The sequence below is a fragment of the Rhinolophus sinicus genome, linkage group LG03 (assembly GCF_036562045.2).
Source record: "Rhinolophus sinicus isolate RSC01 linkage group LG03, ASM3656204v1, whole genome shotgun sequence".
Lineage (NCBI taxonomy): Eukaryota > Metazoa > Chordata > Mammalia > Chiroptera > Rhinolophidae > Rhinolophus > Rhinolophus sinicus.
In genome coordinates, this window is record NC_133753.1 from 150,847,244 (window position 1) to 150,864,304 (window position 17,061).

Here is a 17,061-nt window from a genome sequence, read left to right on the forward strand (position 1 = left end):
ACACACACACACACACACACACACACACACACACACTGAATGCAGGAGTGTTTGAATGTGTATACATGGATACACAGACACACAAAGTTGTGTTTGCACAAAGAATTATTTATGAACGAAAAGTCTAATCATACATTAATGAATTAAAATAAAAAACAAATTATCTCAAGAAGTGCAAAACATTTTTGATAAAATTTATATTTCTTTTTCAATTTAAAAAGAAATTCAATAAACTAAAAGTAAATGGAAACTCTTAACCTTAATTTAATCTTTAGAAAAAGATAATCTAACAATAATCTGTATTATACCTAATGGTGAATTGTAAGAATCATTCGCTTTAAAATCAGAATGAGACAAGGACGTCCATTATTTAAAAAAAAAAAAGAAAGAAAGAAAGAAACAGAAAAAAACCCATATGGCTATATAAATTCTTCTTGACTTTCCATGTTTACTTGGGCACCTTCTGATTTGTTCCACAAGCACTTGAGATAGAGGCTTAGCTATTGATGACATATATTCTCTGTACCACTATTCAGTTTCTTGGGAGGAGACTGAGGGAGGGAAGATGGTGGAGCTGGGATGTGGCTGTGTTCAGCCTGGGCGTTTTCTCTCCGAATTTGTTAAGACTACTATGTCTGGGGCTGATTCAGCCAGTTCTACGGAGGGGAAGTCTTTAGATTTCAGATCATTTCCCCAATTCAGGGTCAATCAGCCACTTTGAGAAGAAATGAGATTAGCATGATCCCCTTTGGTTCACAGTGCTTTGGTTTTGTGGGTTAGCAGGTTTCTATTGACTACATATTCATCTGCAGTCTATAGCTTGCCTTTAGACTTCATCTACCTGCTTGTTAGAAAACTCAGCAGAGTAAAAAAAAAGGCATGGTAGAGTGACTTCATAGTTTGATGGCTAGTTTTTTCTTCAATCCTGCCGCTTCTGATGGAGGAAAAAGGCTCCAAATGATTGTTTCTGTCCTTCCCCAGCCCTGTCATGACTTCAGCCCTGGGTCCTGATATCAGACAGATTTTATATGGCGGGCTCTTCAGAATGTCTTCCAACTGCACCACTACTCCAAGCGCACCCAAGACTGGAGAACTTAGAGTTGGTCCAAATTGTGCCACATTGGCTGACACTTTTTGAATTTTGTGCAAATTAGAGCCTTAGCATCAGTGTACATGATTCTATTTTTGTGCTTTTGTTCACTTCCTGTGTATGGTGTCTACCATTTGTTTAAAGAAGGAATAAACTGGAAAAGTTATTGGCTCCTCTAGAAAAATCCGTTTGAGTGTCAGGTTTATAGGAGAAATTTCTTTTAAAAAATGAATCATTTCTGGCTTCTAACATCTTAAGCTCTGAGCAAATTCAAACATTTGAGCACCTACCATACGCAAGACATAATAATATAAAAGTTTAAAAACTCATTTTCTGTCCTGAACGATATTATAGTTAGGTGAGGGAAGCAGGTAAGTACACCAATGATCAATCACAAAAGAGAAGCTCTTCAACTTAAAAACTTTCAATTTAGGAAATTTCATTATTATTGGCCAAAGCAAAAACCTGTCAAACTCTGCCCATCAATAACAGTATCACTTTGGATGCACACAAAAGGACAAACAGACAACATTTTGGAAGCCAGCATGATGGCTGGGAGAGGCTGCTAGGGGAATACAGAGGAGAAACATCTAAATCCGGCAAGGTCCTCTCCTTCCAACCAGAAAGTTTGGACAAGTCAAGCAAGTATAAGAACAACTCACAACAAAAAAGTTGGGACTGAGGATTTTCCTGCAGGACTAAGTGAAGAATGACAGATTCTATAAGGGAAAAGACACTCTTGCAGATGCTCAATCGATTTCATTAGCTCTTGTATTCTTTCAGACGCCACTCAACCTCCACTAATAACTAAAAAAAACAATGCACAAAGCACCTGAGTCAGAAAATAGGTGACACAAGGAGATCCAGCATTGCAGAGAAACATGATTTCAGCTCTGATCTGAGATGTTCCTCTGGCTCCGACTGGGTTGGTGGCAGGTGAACCTGTGGGAATCCACAGTGCCCCCAAATACTCTCTAGAACACCAGAGGAAAAAAATCCTTCAACATGCTTCCCATCTCGGAGCCTTAATAAAGCAGACTCAGGGGCACTGATTAAGGAAAAAATCTGCAGGCAGTTTTGTTTATTAGAATGCTGGTCGTTGACTGTCCTATTATCAAATAAAACATTTTCAGCAGATATGACAGTTGGCTGTAACTAGTGGTAGGTGAGTCACATACCTGTATTTTGACCACATGCTCTTCTTGTTCATACAAAAATGATTTCCTAGCTTCATACTCTTTCCTAAGGAGCGGTCCTGAGCTTGTGGCTTGAAAGCGAAGAAGCATATCTTCAGAAGCAGACCACATCTTCTCACGAATGTAATCTGCTGTGACTTCCTCAATAATGTCCTGGCAAGAGACATTTCTTATGGTTACACTTCACACATCAGGTGAAAGAAGCATAGAGAAGAGCTTCTGGAAATTTTATCTTTCAGAAAACGATATATGGATAGCTTGTTCTGGCTTGGTTTAAAAACAGGTTTGACCAGAGCCAAGGGATGAACTGGCTTAGCTTCTTCCTAGCGACATGATTCTGGAATCCTCTAAACTTTGTGCTGAGCTGAACGCGGTTGCATGATCGCAGATGTATGGATGATGCAGGCCTTTGCCAGGCGTGAGGCCTGAGCACCACAGAGTTAAAATAGTCAAGGATGATCACAGTTAAGAACATGCATCACTCCTGTCTAGCTCGAGCTGCCAAGGAAAAGACTGCTGTGCCCATGAGGTTCTCGGGCTTCTCTGCCCCTCTGCTTTGCCCGGCCAGAGCAGGCAGACCCCTGTAATAAGTTGGGGAAACCTCACATTTGGGGGAAAATTAGAGACATGGGGCAGAAGGAAAAGGGTTGGGGAGGAAAGATAAGCGCTATCATGGGCAGACAGTGGAAACCTAGATGAATGAGAAAAGAGGAAGAAAGGGAATTGTGAGAAGTCTTTATGTGGACGGTGAACTGGCTTTTGGTTACGTTCTTTGAGAGATGCAAACAAAGATCGGATGCATTTCTATGGCTGACACGTCTTATGCTGTGTGACCGGAATTGATGGATGGTTAATTTAAAAAATTAAAAGTGAAATCATATAAAAGATGATGCATAAATACCTTTAAGAGAAGATATATATGTCCATTCACTGAATAAAATCAGTAATTTCAGATTGTTTAGAAGAAATAAACTCTTACAGGGTAGATCCTCCACTTGTTAATAATCTTAACAGACTGATTCTCAATTTCACAAAGTTATTCCCGGGACATTTCTGGATGTCACATGTAGTTTTTGGCTCTGAATTTTAACCCTTCGATGCTGCTTCTTCACAGTTTGATACATCTTCTCAATTATGGCATATGGTTTTTTAATATTGTCCACACTTTCATTTTTCAACAAGTAGCTCTAAGAATTCATTGCCACAATGCCATTTTCCTGTAAACTGTGGGAACTTTGCACATTTGAAATTAGTTAATACACTATATTCTTTGCTATCGTCTTGTCAGTCAGGATTTCTGGTGGCATTGTCAGCCCCGGGCCACAGGTTTTTGTTTGAGTTTTAGTAAATATGGCACTGGTGATTCTGTCCACAATATTGCTATACTGTAGTATCTTGGATGTTGGTGACTTTGAAGAATTCTATAAGATCTACATTGGTATGTTCTACTTATTTTTTTCAAAATGGAACTCAATTATTACCAGTATTTTCTCTTTAAACATACTACAATGCCTGGATCAAACGGCAATTTTCACATTTTTTGGGTCTATCTTTTGGTCTCAGGTCCAAAGCAATCTTGGTGAACATTCTTTTAAGAGAATTTCCCCTTGGGAAGCATTACTCACTTCTGAAAAAAATGAACCTATCTGTGTTGTAGGTTGAGAGGGGGAAAGAAATAAGACATCTTGAATACCGACAATGAAAGAATTATCACTAGTTTTTGTGTCAAGGAACACCTGAAGATTGATTTCTTAAGATGATCTACCATCCCCCCAAAAGCCACAAAAGCTTTCTCCCCCTGCTCTGCTTGGTGTTGTTATGTCAATATGGTAAAAATTCTGAAAGTTAATCATGGAGCCACATCCATTTGCATTGCAGTTCATGAAGACTTTGCAACATATCCAGCCTCCAAATAAATCAATTAGTTCCTCCCATCACTTCCATGATTCAAAAATAGAAAAATAATCACACTTATAGTACAGTTTTCCATCAAACACCAACCTCCTACCTCAATTTCTTTTCCTGTGAGCCATGATTCTTTAGGCAAGCAAGATTCGGGGGTGATCCAGGAACTCTCTCTTGAATCGACATTGTAGTAGTAATCATATTTCTCTTGAAGGGTGAGTTTGAGCCACGAACCTTCGGTAGACACTAAAGAAAAAAGTGTGTTACATTCTAGAGAGGAACACTGAACACCTGTACATTAATGTAGCTTCTTCAATGTGTAAAATAATCTAATGAAGACATTTTTCACCAAGCATTCAGATAGTGTAAGATAAAATCATTAGAAATGACTGAAATAGAATGAATGCTATGTGTTCAATGGCAGCTCCCTGCTACGCCAAACAAGGAGAGAGTGATGGCTAATGCTACCTTCAGATCCCAAACTTTTCATGAGGAGGCTAGGAGTCACAAATGTCAACAGGAAGGACAAGCACACAAGGAATTTATGCCCCAGGTAAATGTGAACAGCACCATAGTAGACAGAGGATAGCAAAGAGCAAGAATCCTCTTTGTTTAGAAAGTCTAACTTCTCTGAGACGTGACCTACAAGGGCTATAACTCATTATTTAAGGAGGCTCAGTGATCTGCATTAGACAAAAGCAGAAGTGACTCGTCTCTGCTGACAACTTTACCCAAAGGACAAAATGACTAAGGTCACTAAGTAGGGAGAAGGAAAATTCTGGTTCCTCTGACTCATCTTGCTCTACACAACCACACAAAATGAGAAAAAAAAAAATGTTGTAAGGACTTAATTTGAGGGTAGGAGAGTATGAGAAAAAAATCTATGGCAGCCATGGCTTACATTGGTTAATAATAATATCTCCTTCTTACCATCCATGGGCTACACTTCTATTTAGAAATCTGTTTATTTTATTGAATGGTCATGCCTCCTGTCCTAGACTAGAGAGCTAATCCCCACCCCCCGAACAAAACCAAACAAAACAAAAACAAAAAAAACAATAAAAATAAAAAGCACTGACCTAGACCAAGCTAAGCCATCTATTGACAAGTGAGCATTAGACAAATTGCCTTTATAAGTAAATCAAAGTTCAAGTGAATTTTCACATAGAATACTTAAATGGATTCATATAACTAAGCAGATGTAACTTTATAGCTCTTCAGTATGTGTTGCTTCTTTATTTGATCTTAAGTGGCCCTCAACTGTTCTATTTGTCAATGCCCAGCAAGAAAGATGTATCTCTTTTTCAAATGGACAGTCAGACAGCTGTTACCTATTTAGAAGTGTTGGTCTACTAGAAAATATATTGTACAAATCAAGACGATCACAAGTAATCATTATATTTTCAATTACCAATAGTTGTAAGATTTACAAATGCTTTCAGAAGAAGAAACACCCTTTTTAAGGCAACTCTCTCAGTGGGGCGGAAAGAAGGCAAACAAAAATGGTGAAATCAGAAATTTTCTCTTATTTGCATAAGAACTGAGAAGTAAAAAGGTCTTAGTTGGTTAACAGCCAAACACATAGGCACTGGAAGGCTTTCTTTAGGTTGGGATGTCAGTGGATAATACGAAAAGAGAATTCTTATCGTTTTCATACTGGTTGAATTTATAGTCAGAGGAAAGACTGAGGAGGGTGTCTCTAGCACGGGGTCCGAGTAGTTTTCCTAAGAAATATAGTTGGGTTGTTACTTAGGGAAAAGACTAATTAAAAAGCCATGAAAGAGAAAGATTCCAGTTAGTTAAGAGGTGGTGAGTGTTCTAAAAGGAGGCATATTTTCTAGATGCCTTCCAGACATAATTATACCTATATATAAGAGCTAAGCTGAGCTGTAAGGGTCAGTGAGCCACCTGAGTGGACATTTCCGTTTAGGAAAAAACAGACATCCTAGAATCTCAGGAAAAACAGGCAAGAATAAATCATCGTATTTATCACCCAAAACAATGTTCATAGCACTATTTGGGGTTGAAAATCAGTCTTTAATTGCCTAGAAAGTGTCTCCTCTTCCTTCTAGAACAGACATCGGCAAACTTTTCCTGTGAAAGGCCAGAGAGTAAATGTTTTCAGCTTTGTAGACTCCAGGTCTCTGACACAACTACTCAACTCTGTCACTGCCTCATAAAAGCAGCCATAGACAATATATAAATTAATGAGTGTGGCTGGGTTCCAATAAAACTTAATTTACAAAAACAGGTGGTGGCCCAAGGAATCCACTAAAAAACTAGCATAAATGAGTTCAGCAAGGTTGCAGAATACAAGATCAACACACAAAAATCAACTACATGAAAATACGTCCATGCAAAAATTTGGACACAAATGATCACAGAAATATTATTCAGAATAGCCAAAAGTAGGGGGAAAAATCCAAATTCCATCAATTGATGAAAGGATTAACAAAATGTGGCACATCCATACAATGGAATATTATCACCCACAAAGAGGAATGAAGAACTGACATATGTTACAACATGGATGAACTTTGAAAACATTATGCTAAGTGAAAGAAGCCAGACACAGTATGATTCCATTTATATGATCTGTCCAGAATAGGCAAAACCACTGAGACAGAAAGTAGGTTAGTGGGTTGTCTGGGGCTGAGGGTGGGGGATGGGGAGCAAAGGCTAATAGAGATGGGGTTTTGCTTGGCGTAATGAAAATGTTCTGGAATTAACTAGTGGTATTATTAGCTGTGCAAGTTTGTGAGTACACTAAAAACCTCTGAATTGCAGACCTTAAAATGTTGAATTTTATAGTATGTAAATTATATCTCAATTAAAAAAAGTCAATTGTATTTCTATATATTAGCAATAAACAACTCCAAAATGAAATTAAGAAAACAGTTATAGTAGCACAAAAAATAAATACATAGGAATACATTTAACAAAAGAAATACAAGCCTTATACATTGAAAACTATGAAACATTGTTGAAAGAATTAAAGAAGACCTAATTAAAAGGAAAGACATCACATGTACATAGATCAGAAGACTTAATACTGTTAAGATGGCAATACTCCTCTAATTGATCTACAGATTCAACACAAGCCCTAACAAAGTCCCTGTTGTCCTTTTTTTTTTTGTTTTCTTTCTTTTCTGGCAGAAAATTGAATCCATGATACTTTCTTCCTAGGCTTTTGAATTGGATGCCTGGGGGTATTTTGATTCCATTCACCAAAACATGGCACACAGGAAGAGGAGTAGGAATTTAGGGGAGAGAAGATAAACTACTTTGGAGCCAGGATGGATTTGAAATTATAATGGGTCATCTCTAGGAACTCCCCCTCTGCATCAATACGGTGTGCAATTCTTTCTCATGAAGGATGAGGTAGGGGACATTAGGGTAACTCCTGAGAAAGAGGTGTGAAGGGAACAGAGAGGGGCTCAAAAGTGACCAGAAGGCCAAGAGGGAGTGGCCAATAGCCCTCCTCACATTTCATTAACAGGAAATCTGCTAAATTGGACAGTGCAATCTCCAAGTTAGAAATACACCAGACAAGCTTTAAAAAGTAGGTACAGAGGGTTCTACTGAACAGATTTCCAGTTAAACTAAAAAAATTTTTTTTCTCAAGTTCCACTTCTAAGGTCATATATACAGTCACAGTAGTTTCCTGAAGGTGAAAAGTACTATGTGCAAGACCTATGATCTGTGCAAGTAAACACCAGTCTTGGAGTCAGGAGACACTGAGATTCTTGACACTAGGACATAGGAGGTGCTCAGTAAAAATCTACTAAAGGAATGATGGATTAACTCTGTCAAAAATTTACCTCCTTGGGTTTGTCATTTTCTCCCTCTGTCTACAAAATCTCACGAATGTGAGGTTATAAATCTGAAAAATGAGTATTAAACTCACCATCTCAAAGATACTTTTCAGAGCTAACATTTCACGATCTGCCATTGGATTGACTAGGCAGAAACATTTGCCAAGGTTATTGATCTAATAATCCCTTGGAGACCAAGTCATTGTACTTTATTTCATATTTTCAAAATTACTCTTTATGCCTACTAACTATTGTGCAATCATTTATGATTTGTTTCAAAAAGGATAGAAATATTGGTGTAAAAATCAGTTTGTATCACTGGAGGAATGGATCAACAAACAAGACCTACATAAAGCAAAGTCTTCTTAAATATTGTCTTTTCTCAAGTCTACAATGTCACCCCTGCATAGCTACCAAGTTAATGACAGCTTTCCAAAAACAAAGAGGAAAAGAAACATCTAAAATTTTTACTTTGCCATAGATGATAAAAATCATTTTAGAAATGTTCATTTGAAAGCAATTATTTGTCTTAAAATTAAGAAACTATAATACCACAGAAATCATCATATTCAAAATAATATTTAGTTTGTGCTAAATGATGAAAATGCTTACCACTTTTAGATTTTTGCTCTTTTTTCTTTGCCAGGGCATCATAGTACCTGTTAGCACATTCAGGGAGTATATCATTTGTATTACAAGCAGAAGACTTCAAAACAGACAGAATATCGCTTGTCTTTTCTTTCTCCAAACACTGATTAACATCAATGATCAGTGTAACCCCTAGGTAATGAAAAAAAAATTTTTCTGTTAATGCTTCTTTCTATTCACCCTAGTGGCATGCAAGATATAATGCAAACTTTTAGGAACGCACTGGTATCAAACCTTTTCACCCTTTGAGAGTATGTACATATATGCCTGAGAGATAGTCACAAACTCACCTACCAGTTTAGGCTTTAAGAATAAGATCCCACAGAAGCACAGTTTATTAAAAGTCACAGTATTTCCTGGTTACTCTTGTGTGTATTAAGACACTATGTTTTGCTTACAGTGATAATCTGTGAAATGGGGTGAATGTACACCAATAACAGATACACAGGTCATTAATCACTGTTTGAGAGCTAGACTTACAAAGACATTTATTTTGGAACAAGGAAGATGCTTAAAGCTATGGAACTCCTGATATTCTCCAGTAGAGTGCTAGCATACTTCCAAGATTGTCATTAGCAACCGAAACGAATGTTCTAGAAAGGCAACAGGTACAGCTAGTGGACATGTGCATTAGAGACCAGAAATTTAATTCTGGAACCAAATTAGACCTATGAAGCATTTTATCCCATTTCAAATTTCTGCCTCTCCCCATAAATAAAACCACACTGGTTGCCTGAAGTTAACAAGGCGAATTCTTTATTATCCATTTTAGTTCCAGGTAAGAATATTCTGGCCCAACCAATGGAACTGTTTTCACAACCTATATATGCACTGTTAGAAATGTAGAATAAAAAATGGAAGAAACTAGCTTAAAATACTTTCTAGATGAAAAAAGATCTTGAAAAAGGGGAGAGATGGATATTTCTTTTTTAAACACACACACACACACACACACACACACGTCAAACTCCACCATACAAATGTTAAATGGCGTATTGTTGTTAAATCATGTTCACATGTGCATAGAACTATAAAGGCTCAAAGTGCAAGAAAAACAGTTTGATTTTCAACAGCCAGGAGTCAAAGTCGCGCAAATCTGGAGGAGCATATGAAGAACGAAGGAGAACTTGTGTAGCAAACTCCAACTGTTGCTGAACAAAAGGTATAGCAGCATGTCCTTGTGTTTATAGAAGTTAACAGGAACGGGTGAACCCCCTTTCCTCTCCTCCAGGAAAACTTTGTAGGATGAGAAAAACGTAGTACTGGTGTTTGAGAAGTTTGTGGTCTGAGAGACGTAGAAGTAACAGTAAACGACAAAGAATTTTTACATGAATTACATCTGATAGCTGCATCTAACCCAGTAAAATGCTATTTTCCTTAAAAGATGGGTATTAAAAGCCGTAAATTTCTTGCATATAGTAATATGCTTTATCATTTGAGTGTAAATGTGCAAGGAGTGCATCGACAGGTTAATTTTCCAGATAACTGAAGTTTATCCCTCACCTTAATAGAACCGTTTTCCATGAAAATCTAAAGCCCTGGAGAAAACTCTGACAGGAGAGTCTCTATCCTGCTCATCATTTTATCCACAGTCCCTGGTATACAGAAGGTGCTTAATGTATGCTGAGAGCTGAAGAGTCCTTCATGCCATTAAAATTGTACTATGCTATAATGTAGTGAGTGGTATTTTCAAGGGCTATAGAGGTATGTGGGCTTCTTTGCTCCTGCACTAAATGGTCTCAAACTCCTATGCTTTTTAGTTTTTCCCTCTACTGTCACTGTCAGCTATCACTTCTTGCTGCTGTATGCCTGCATAGGGCAGCCCAAACAACAATACACAACAGAAACAACCAAACATATTAGCATTTTGCCTAAGATAAGAATAAACAGGCTCAAAGTGTCTGTCCAAGAGGTCCCCAATGAGCAGAGTAAATCAGTTCCAGTGCACACTTCTTGACATCTATTTTTATTGTTTTTTGGCTTACTATGTGGGTTGTGGTTAAGTTCCAGACAGCTGAGGATGTCTTATAAACGATCTCCATAAAGTCAAGTACATTTCTGCTAACAAACAATTAAGAAATCTCCCATAAGTCATCTAAGAGATCCAAAAACATGTTTGCTTTACATCTTAAGCAATATATACCAGCAGGCTTTCTCTAAGGCATGCCTTCTCAAAAGAGGTTATATAATCCCCAGTAGCACAAAAATTGGTTCTTGGGGGGAGGGGGTAAAAAAATTGTCTTATGTATAAAGCACGGATCTACATATGGTACATAAACAGATATAGAATATATCTGTGGTATTAAAATTTCATGGTGAGGATCAATTAGGGAAAATCATGTCTAGAAAGATTCCTGAGGATGCAATAATGGAAAAAGGTTGAGAAACATTGCTCTGAGGAGTCAAAAGTAGAGACAAACCTACTATAAGAAAGCAAGATGCTTTAGTGCAAATGAACACTGTGGCCAACATGAAGTGGACTTGAGTTCCTTTGCCCTTTAAATCTTGCCTGTGGTAAAATATCTGAGCCAACACATTTTCTTTTATCCAATTATATGAGAATGGGTTTGATGCTTACAACATGTGACCAGAATCTGTTTCAAGTCTTCAAACAAAGGATAAAAAATGCTTTTAAAGGATTAAATTCCTGTTGAGAAACTGGAAAATGCTCATCTCAGTATCAGAATACACGTCGTTTTTATTTTCAGAACATCTTTTTTGTTGTTACATAGCATAGAAGAACCTATATCAACTCTTTTGAGGAACAGGACAGAGGTAGAAGGTAAGATTTTAAATGTGCAAGTGTGGATTAAAAAAAACAAAAATCACACATTTGAGAACTCCTTACTTTCATAGTCAATAGAATCATGAGTCTCAGTATGAAAAATAGAATCAACTTAACATTTGCTGGCCAAATGTAAGAAGAACACAGAATGAAAGGAATAAAATAACGTGTATTATACATTGGTTTGATTTCTAAGAGAAAAACTGTAACCTTTTCCAGCTATTTGAGTGCCTTTATCACAGTCAAATTTCTTGAAAGTCTCTCTTCAGACTACAGCTGCCTTCAGTTTTATATTTAAATTTAAATATCTCATGTACACATCTCAATTTTATTTTATTTTTCTTAAGGATTGGAGTGCTAGAACGGAAAGACTTCAAAGATCCTAAGGGTATATAAAAGTTCAGGTTGGAGAAATACGCATATTTTTCCAGGCTAAGGAAATCAAAACCAGATGTTCCTCACAGATGCTTCCAAAGTTTAAAAGCACATCTCTGGAGCACGACTAAGGCATCTCAACAGCAATCTATGAGCTGACAGAACAGGATCGATTCTAGTTATGCCATGAATGGATAGCTTAATGAACTACACTTTTAGGAATCTTACTTTATATAGGTTATTCAACTACGTAGAGTGTTTGTATTTCAATCTTGAAGCTATTTTAGATTGCCAAGTGAATTTTCATACTATTCCTCTATGAAAGTAGAAGCTTAGAATAAAATAAAAAAAACCCCACGTTCTCATTTGAGCCAATGTGGGGCTTCTGCCAGTGGCTGAGTGTGTCAATTCCAGTTATGCATTGGACCTGGGGAAGCGGGAAAATTCCAGGGTGGGTTTGAGGACCCACCAGGTTCACTGTGAGACAGACCTGAGCGGACACTCCATTGACTACCTAACTGCCATAAGCCACTACACCGACTGGTGGACCCCAGTGAAGTTTTGGGTCTCCCGGAATTAGTGTCAGTTCAGAGCCAGGGTCTAGTAATCCCTGAAAAGACTGGTAATGTCCTTTCCCCACAGGACTGTCACCATGGTAAAAGGCCACAGGTCTTTTTTGGGGAAGCCTGGGATAAAGATGAACAGTATACAATTTTGGTAGTGTAGCAGAGTCCTTTGTCAAGGGGACTTGGCCTCCCCTTTATTAAAGGTGTTCTGGGTCTGTAAATGGGCTCAAGTCTGGGGACTGTTTGAGGGGCCATGACTTTCTGTTTTTGTCTTGTTCTTTTGTTGTTTTTGGTTTATATACCACATATCAGTGAAATCATATGGTTCTCTGCTTTTTCTGTCTGACTTATTTCGCTTAGCATTATACTCTCAAGATCCATCACAAATGTTCCTATATCATCTTTTCTTACTGCCGAATAGTATTCCATTGTGTATATATACCACAACTTCTTTATCCATTCATCTATCGAAGGATATTTTGGTTGTTTCCATGTCTTGGCCACCGTAAACAAAGCTGCAATGAATATTGGAGCACATGTGTCTTTATAGATAAATGTTTGCCGGAACTAGTTGGGCTGTGAATCTGTGTCTGCGGTCCACAGTTCTCAGAACAGCAAATATTTTGTTCTTTTGATGTGACACTGCTACTGTTCTGTTTCTAGCACCGGGCAGGTGGGGGCGGGGCGAGCTCTGGGAGGGGTGGGAGGGGGCGGCTAGTCTCAGTGCCTAAGGCTTCCGTTCTCTACTCGGCAGTGAGGGCTTAAACCACCGTTTTCAGCTTTCTTCCCTCAGTCTTTTCTCTGAGGTCTCTGCCGTGAACATTGGGTTCAGCCATGTTATGTGCTGCCCCCTCAGTCCTGTGGGCCATAAGCAGAGCCCTAGCAATCCGAGTGCTTCCCTCTCCCGCAGCTGCGGTAGATCCGGGATGCAGCGAGCTTGGAGCACTGAGCTTGGTCTGCGTCCTGTGCCCACGCAGCTCCGTCTCTGCATTTCTCCCTTCCCTCCTCCCCCGCTCATAGGATTCGCCCACCTTGAGGTGAATTCAGTAGTGGGCCTCTTCGTCTTGCCTGTCTGCTGTGCAGGGAGTCCTTTGTGGAGTTATTGTTGTTCGATTAGTTGTAACTTCCAGGGGAGCTTTACAGAGGCTCACCTCACGCCGTCATTTTGACGACATCTCTCATGACTTTCTGTTTTTATGATTCAAGTTATACTTCTATTCACTTGACCTAGAATTCTTCTTCCCACTTGTATAAATCAAGTAAGAATTTAGTAGACTGTCTTTTTCACTTCTAGGAAAACCATATTCAATTAGCCAATTCCATAGTTGTCTGTGAATCAGATTATTCTGATTATGGCTTTGACTCTGTTGTCCATCACAGTAAGTACATCCATTTATGTTTTGGTGATTAAGTACTGCCACCTGGCCTCTGCTGGCTTACCTACAGATTCAGGACTTGCTAGTGTCTCCACAATTGCATAAGCCAGCTCCTTAAAATAAATTTCTTTCTCTGTCCATATATATGTGTGTGTATATAGACAGACAGCATATATACTATATATAATACTTTCAGAAAATCAGATCTATCATCTATCTGTCTATCTATCTATCTATCTATCTATCTATCTATCTATCTATCTATCTATCTATCTATCTTAGTTTTTTCCAGAAAAGAAATATATGTAGTTCTGTTTCTCTGGAAAACCCTGAGTAAAACAATAAAAGGCATGGAAAGGAGGATGGGCATTCATTAAGCAGAGACAGGTTAGTTTTCTAAGGATTAAAATAAGAAAGGACCTGATTAAACTATAAATTTGAGAGTTTAGAAACCACTTTTTGCTTCCTGGATTTTGTTCAGCAACATTCTCAGAATTTGCTGGAGATAGCACCGAATCATAGAAAAGAGTGTAACCAACAGATCTTATTGTATACGTGCATTCAAGAATGAAAATTGGTAAGAGTCCAAGTCTTTTCAGAAATTAAAAATTACATAATCTTTAAAAAATTAGGAATTAAAATAAAAATTCAGAAGTATAACAGATACAAGCAAGGCAAGCTGAGCCAGCAAAAGGAGGCGAGGGCTTACACTGCTTTGCTTTGTCCTGGTGCATGTTGGCCTCATAGACTGCATGCTGTATCTCATCGAGCCAAAGGATTTTAGAAGCACTCGCAGGGTCCTGGGAATATTGTCATAGAATAAAAGAAAGAACAGTGAATGATGATGAAACAGAATTAATAACTGCTTCTTAGGAGTCATTTTATTATAATCTCCACAGCTCTTATTTAGCAACTACCAAGTACTGCCATATACTGTATACTAATGAAATAGAGGGGAGGCCGGATGACTCAGTTGATTAGAGCACGAGCTCTGAACAACAGGTTTGCTGGTTCGATTTCCACATGGGCCAGTGAGCTGCGCCCTCCACAACTAGATTGAAGACAATGAGCTGTAGGTGGAGCAGCCGGATGGCTCAGTTGGTTAGAGCACCAGCTCTCGACAACAAGGTTGCCAGTTCAATTCCCACATGGGATGGTGGGCTGTGCCCCCTGCAACTAAAGATTGAAAACAGCAATTGGACTTGGAGCTGTGCTGCACCCTCCACAACTAGATTGAAGGACAATGACTTGGAGCTGATGGGCCCTGGAGAAACACACTGTTCACCAATTTTAAAAAAAATATATATATATATATATATACACACACACACACACACACACACACACACACACACACACCTACACACACACACAGACACACATATATGTGTGTGTGTGTCCATATTAAAAAAACAAAAAACAAATAGACTCCCAATCCAACCATTTTTCCCTTCTCTCCTGCCACCCCATTTAGTCCAGCCCACCGTCATCTCTCAGCTGGACAGCTGCATTGGTCTCCTGTTTGCTTTTGCTGCTTCCAAGTTGGCCCTCTACCACATTGGACCTCTACAGAGACCCACCAGATGATCTCTTCAAAATGGGTATCTCTTTACACCACTCCTTGGCTTAAACTCCTCCAAAGGTTTCCTCCTGCAGTTAGGAGGAAACAACACTTCCTTCCCATGGACTGCGGGGATCTAATGATCTGACCCTGCTGACCCCTCAGGCTTCACCTCACACTCCTCTACTCCCTGTTCCAGATCTTCACACCAGCCTCCTTCAGATTACGACATTCTACCCCAGCTACGTGGCTGTTGGTTTTTCATCATTCAGACCTTAATTCAAATGCCACCTCCTCTGAGAAAGGCTTCTCTGGCTACCCTTGTCAAATACTCTCTCCCAATCACTCAATAACTGTGGTTCCCAGGGTGGCCCAGAGGGCCATGGGACACTTTAAATTTGAAGGAAACACAATGACACTCAACGTTTATCAGCTACAGAGACAAAAATAAAACCAAAATAACCCCCCCAAACTCCAAATAAAAACATAGTGATTGGCCTCACAGAGCTAACAGTTTAGTGTAAGAGACAGATGTATCAAAAAATAATTATAATATGTGATTAGGGCAACATTAGCTATAGATACATAATCTAGAAATAGTCAAGAAGGGATGAACTTATAGTAAGTAGGGGTGTTAAATGGCAGGGGAAGAAAAGACTAAGTAGCTAAGAATAGCTTCAAAAAGGAAGTAATAGCGGCAATGAAAAGGTATTGAATTATCTTTAGTATTTACTTTTCGGTTGATTCTGATATCTTGCTACAAATATATAAATATAAAATATACAAACTTGTCCAAGATTACAAGTAAATTTTATCAGTAGAAATTAAATATTTTTTGGGAAGAGAAGACATGGCAGGCTTCAAACCTATTTCCATCACATACTAACATGAGATAATGTAGGTGGAAAGGGCTCTGAAAATGAGACAAAATCTCTGTTATTTCATCCTGCATCATTTGGGCGAATGAAGACCACTGCGGAAAGCCTGGCCCCTGTATCTACAGTCGTCTAGAGCTAAATCTGCCATATGGGAACCACCAGCTGTTAGTAAGATTTTCCATTTCTTAGCAGAATGAATGGGGAAGGTTCAAATGAAAAGCAGGATGAGAAGTTGAAGACTAGAGAAGGAATACAGAGACAGGAGATCAGGAACGATTTTTTCTGTCTCAATGGCCAAAGAGAACCCGAACCCTCCCGGAAAGTAAAGCCTAATACTAAGGTCCATATCAGTTCACTGATGTGCATCTCAGTTTTTTTGAAGGGTATTTACCAAATTCCTTCATAACTTATCACTGTGGAAGATGCACCATACAAACGTTTACGCAGATGAGAAGGAAGTTCCCATTTCCAATCCCATTTCCAAGCTGAAGGTATTAGTTTTATAAGCCAAATTGAAGAGAGACTTTGCAAATCAAATGAATTCAAGTTAACAAATTACATCATGACTCATTGAACTAAAGTGTTTGCTACAGCTAAATGCACAACCAAAAGTAAAAAAACCGAACCCTACCAATGTAACATCTCCTTTTCAGTTGCTCACTAGAAGGCTGGAAATTTTATATTTACAGGATGGCCACGGCTCTACCTAAACAGCCAGGTTCAACATATGAGTTGCAAATGGATTACATGAACAGAAACTAGGCCATATGCAAATCAAGTAATAAATTCCTGAATTTAGATGATTCCTAGAAAATTTTAATTAAACAAAAAGGTACCCTCTCTTCAATACTTTGTTTTTTTTGGTT

The 17,061-nt window shown here is 38.5% G+C and overlaps 1 protein-coding gene across 2 annotated transcripts in view; it reads right to left on the minus strand.

Annotated features, from left to right (window-relative positions):
- IQGAP2 (IQ motif containing GTPase activating protein 2) overlaps positions 1 to 17,061 on the minus strand; it is a 267,396-nt gene that overhangs the window by 57,032 nt on the left and 193,303 nt on the right. For both annotated transcript variants that reach the window (XM_074328812.1, XM_019728145.2), the window contains exons 14-17: positions 14,466 to 14,556; positions 8,619 to 8,786; positions 4,295 to 4,437; positions 2,269 to 2,439 (exon numbers count right to left, since the gene is read on the minus strand). In XM_074328812.1, coding sequence (XP_074184913.1) covers positions 2,269 to 2,439; positions 4,295 to 4,437; positions 8,619 to 8,786; positions 14,466 to 14,556 — 573 coding nt within the window. The remainder of the gene's footprint in view (positions 1 to 2,268; positions 2,440 to 4,294; positions 4,438 to 8,618; positions 8,787 to 14,465; positions 14,557 to 17,061) is intronic.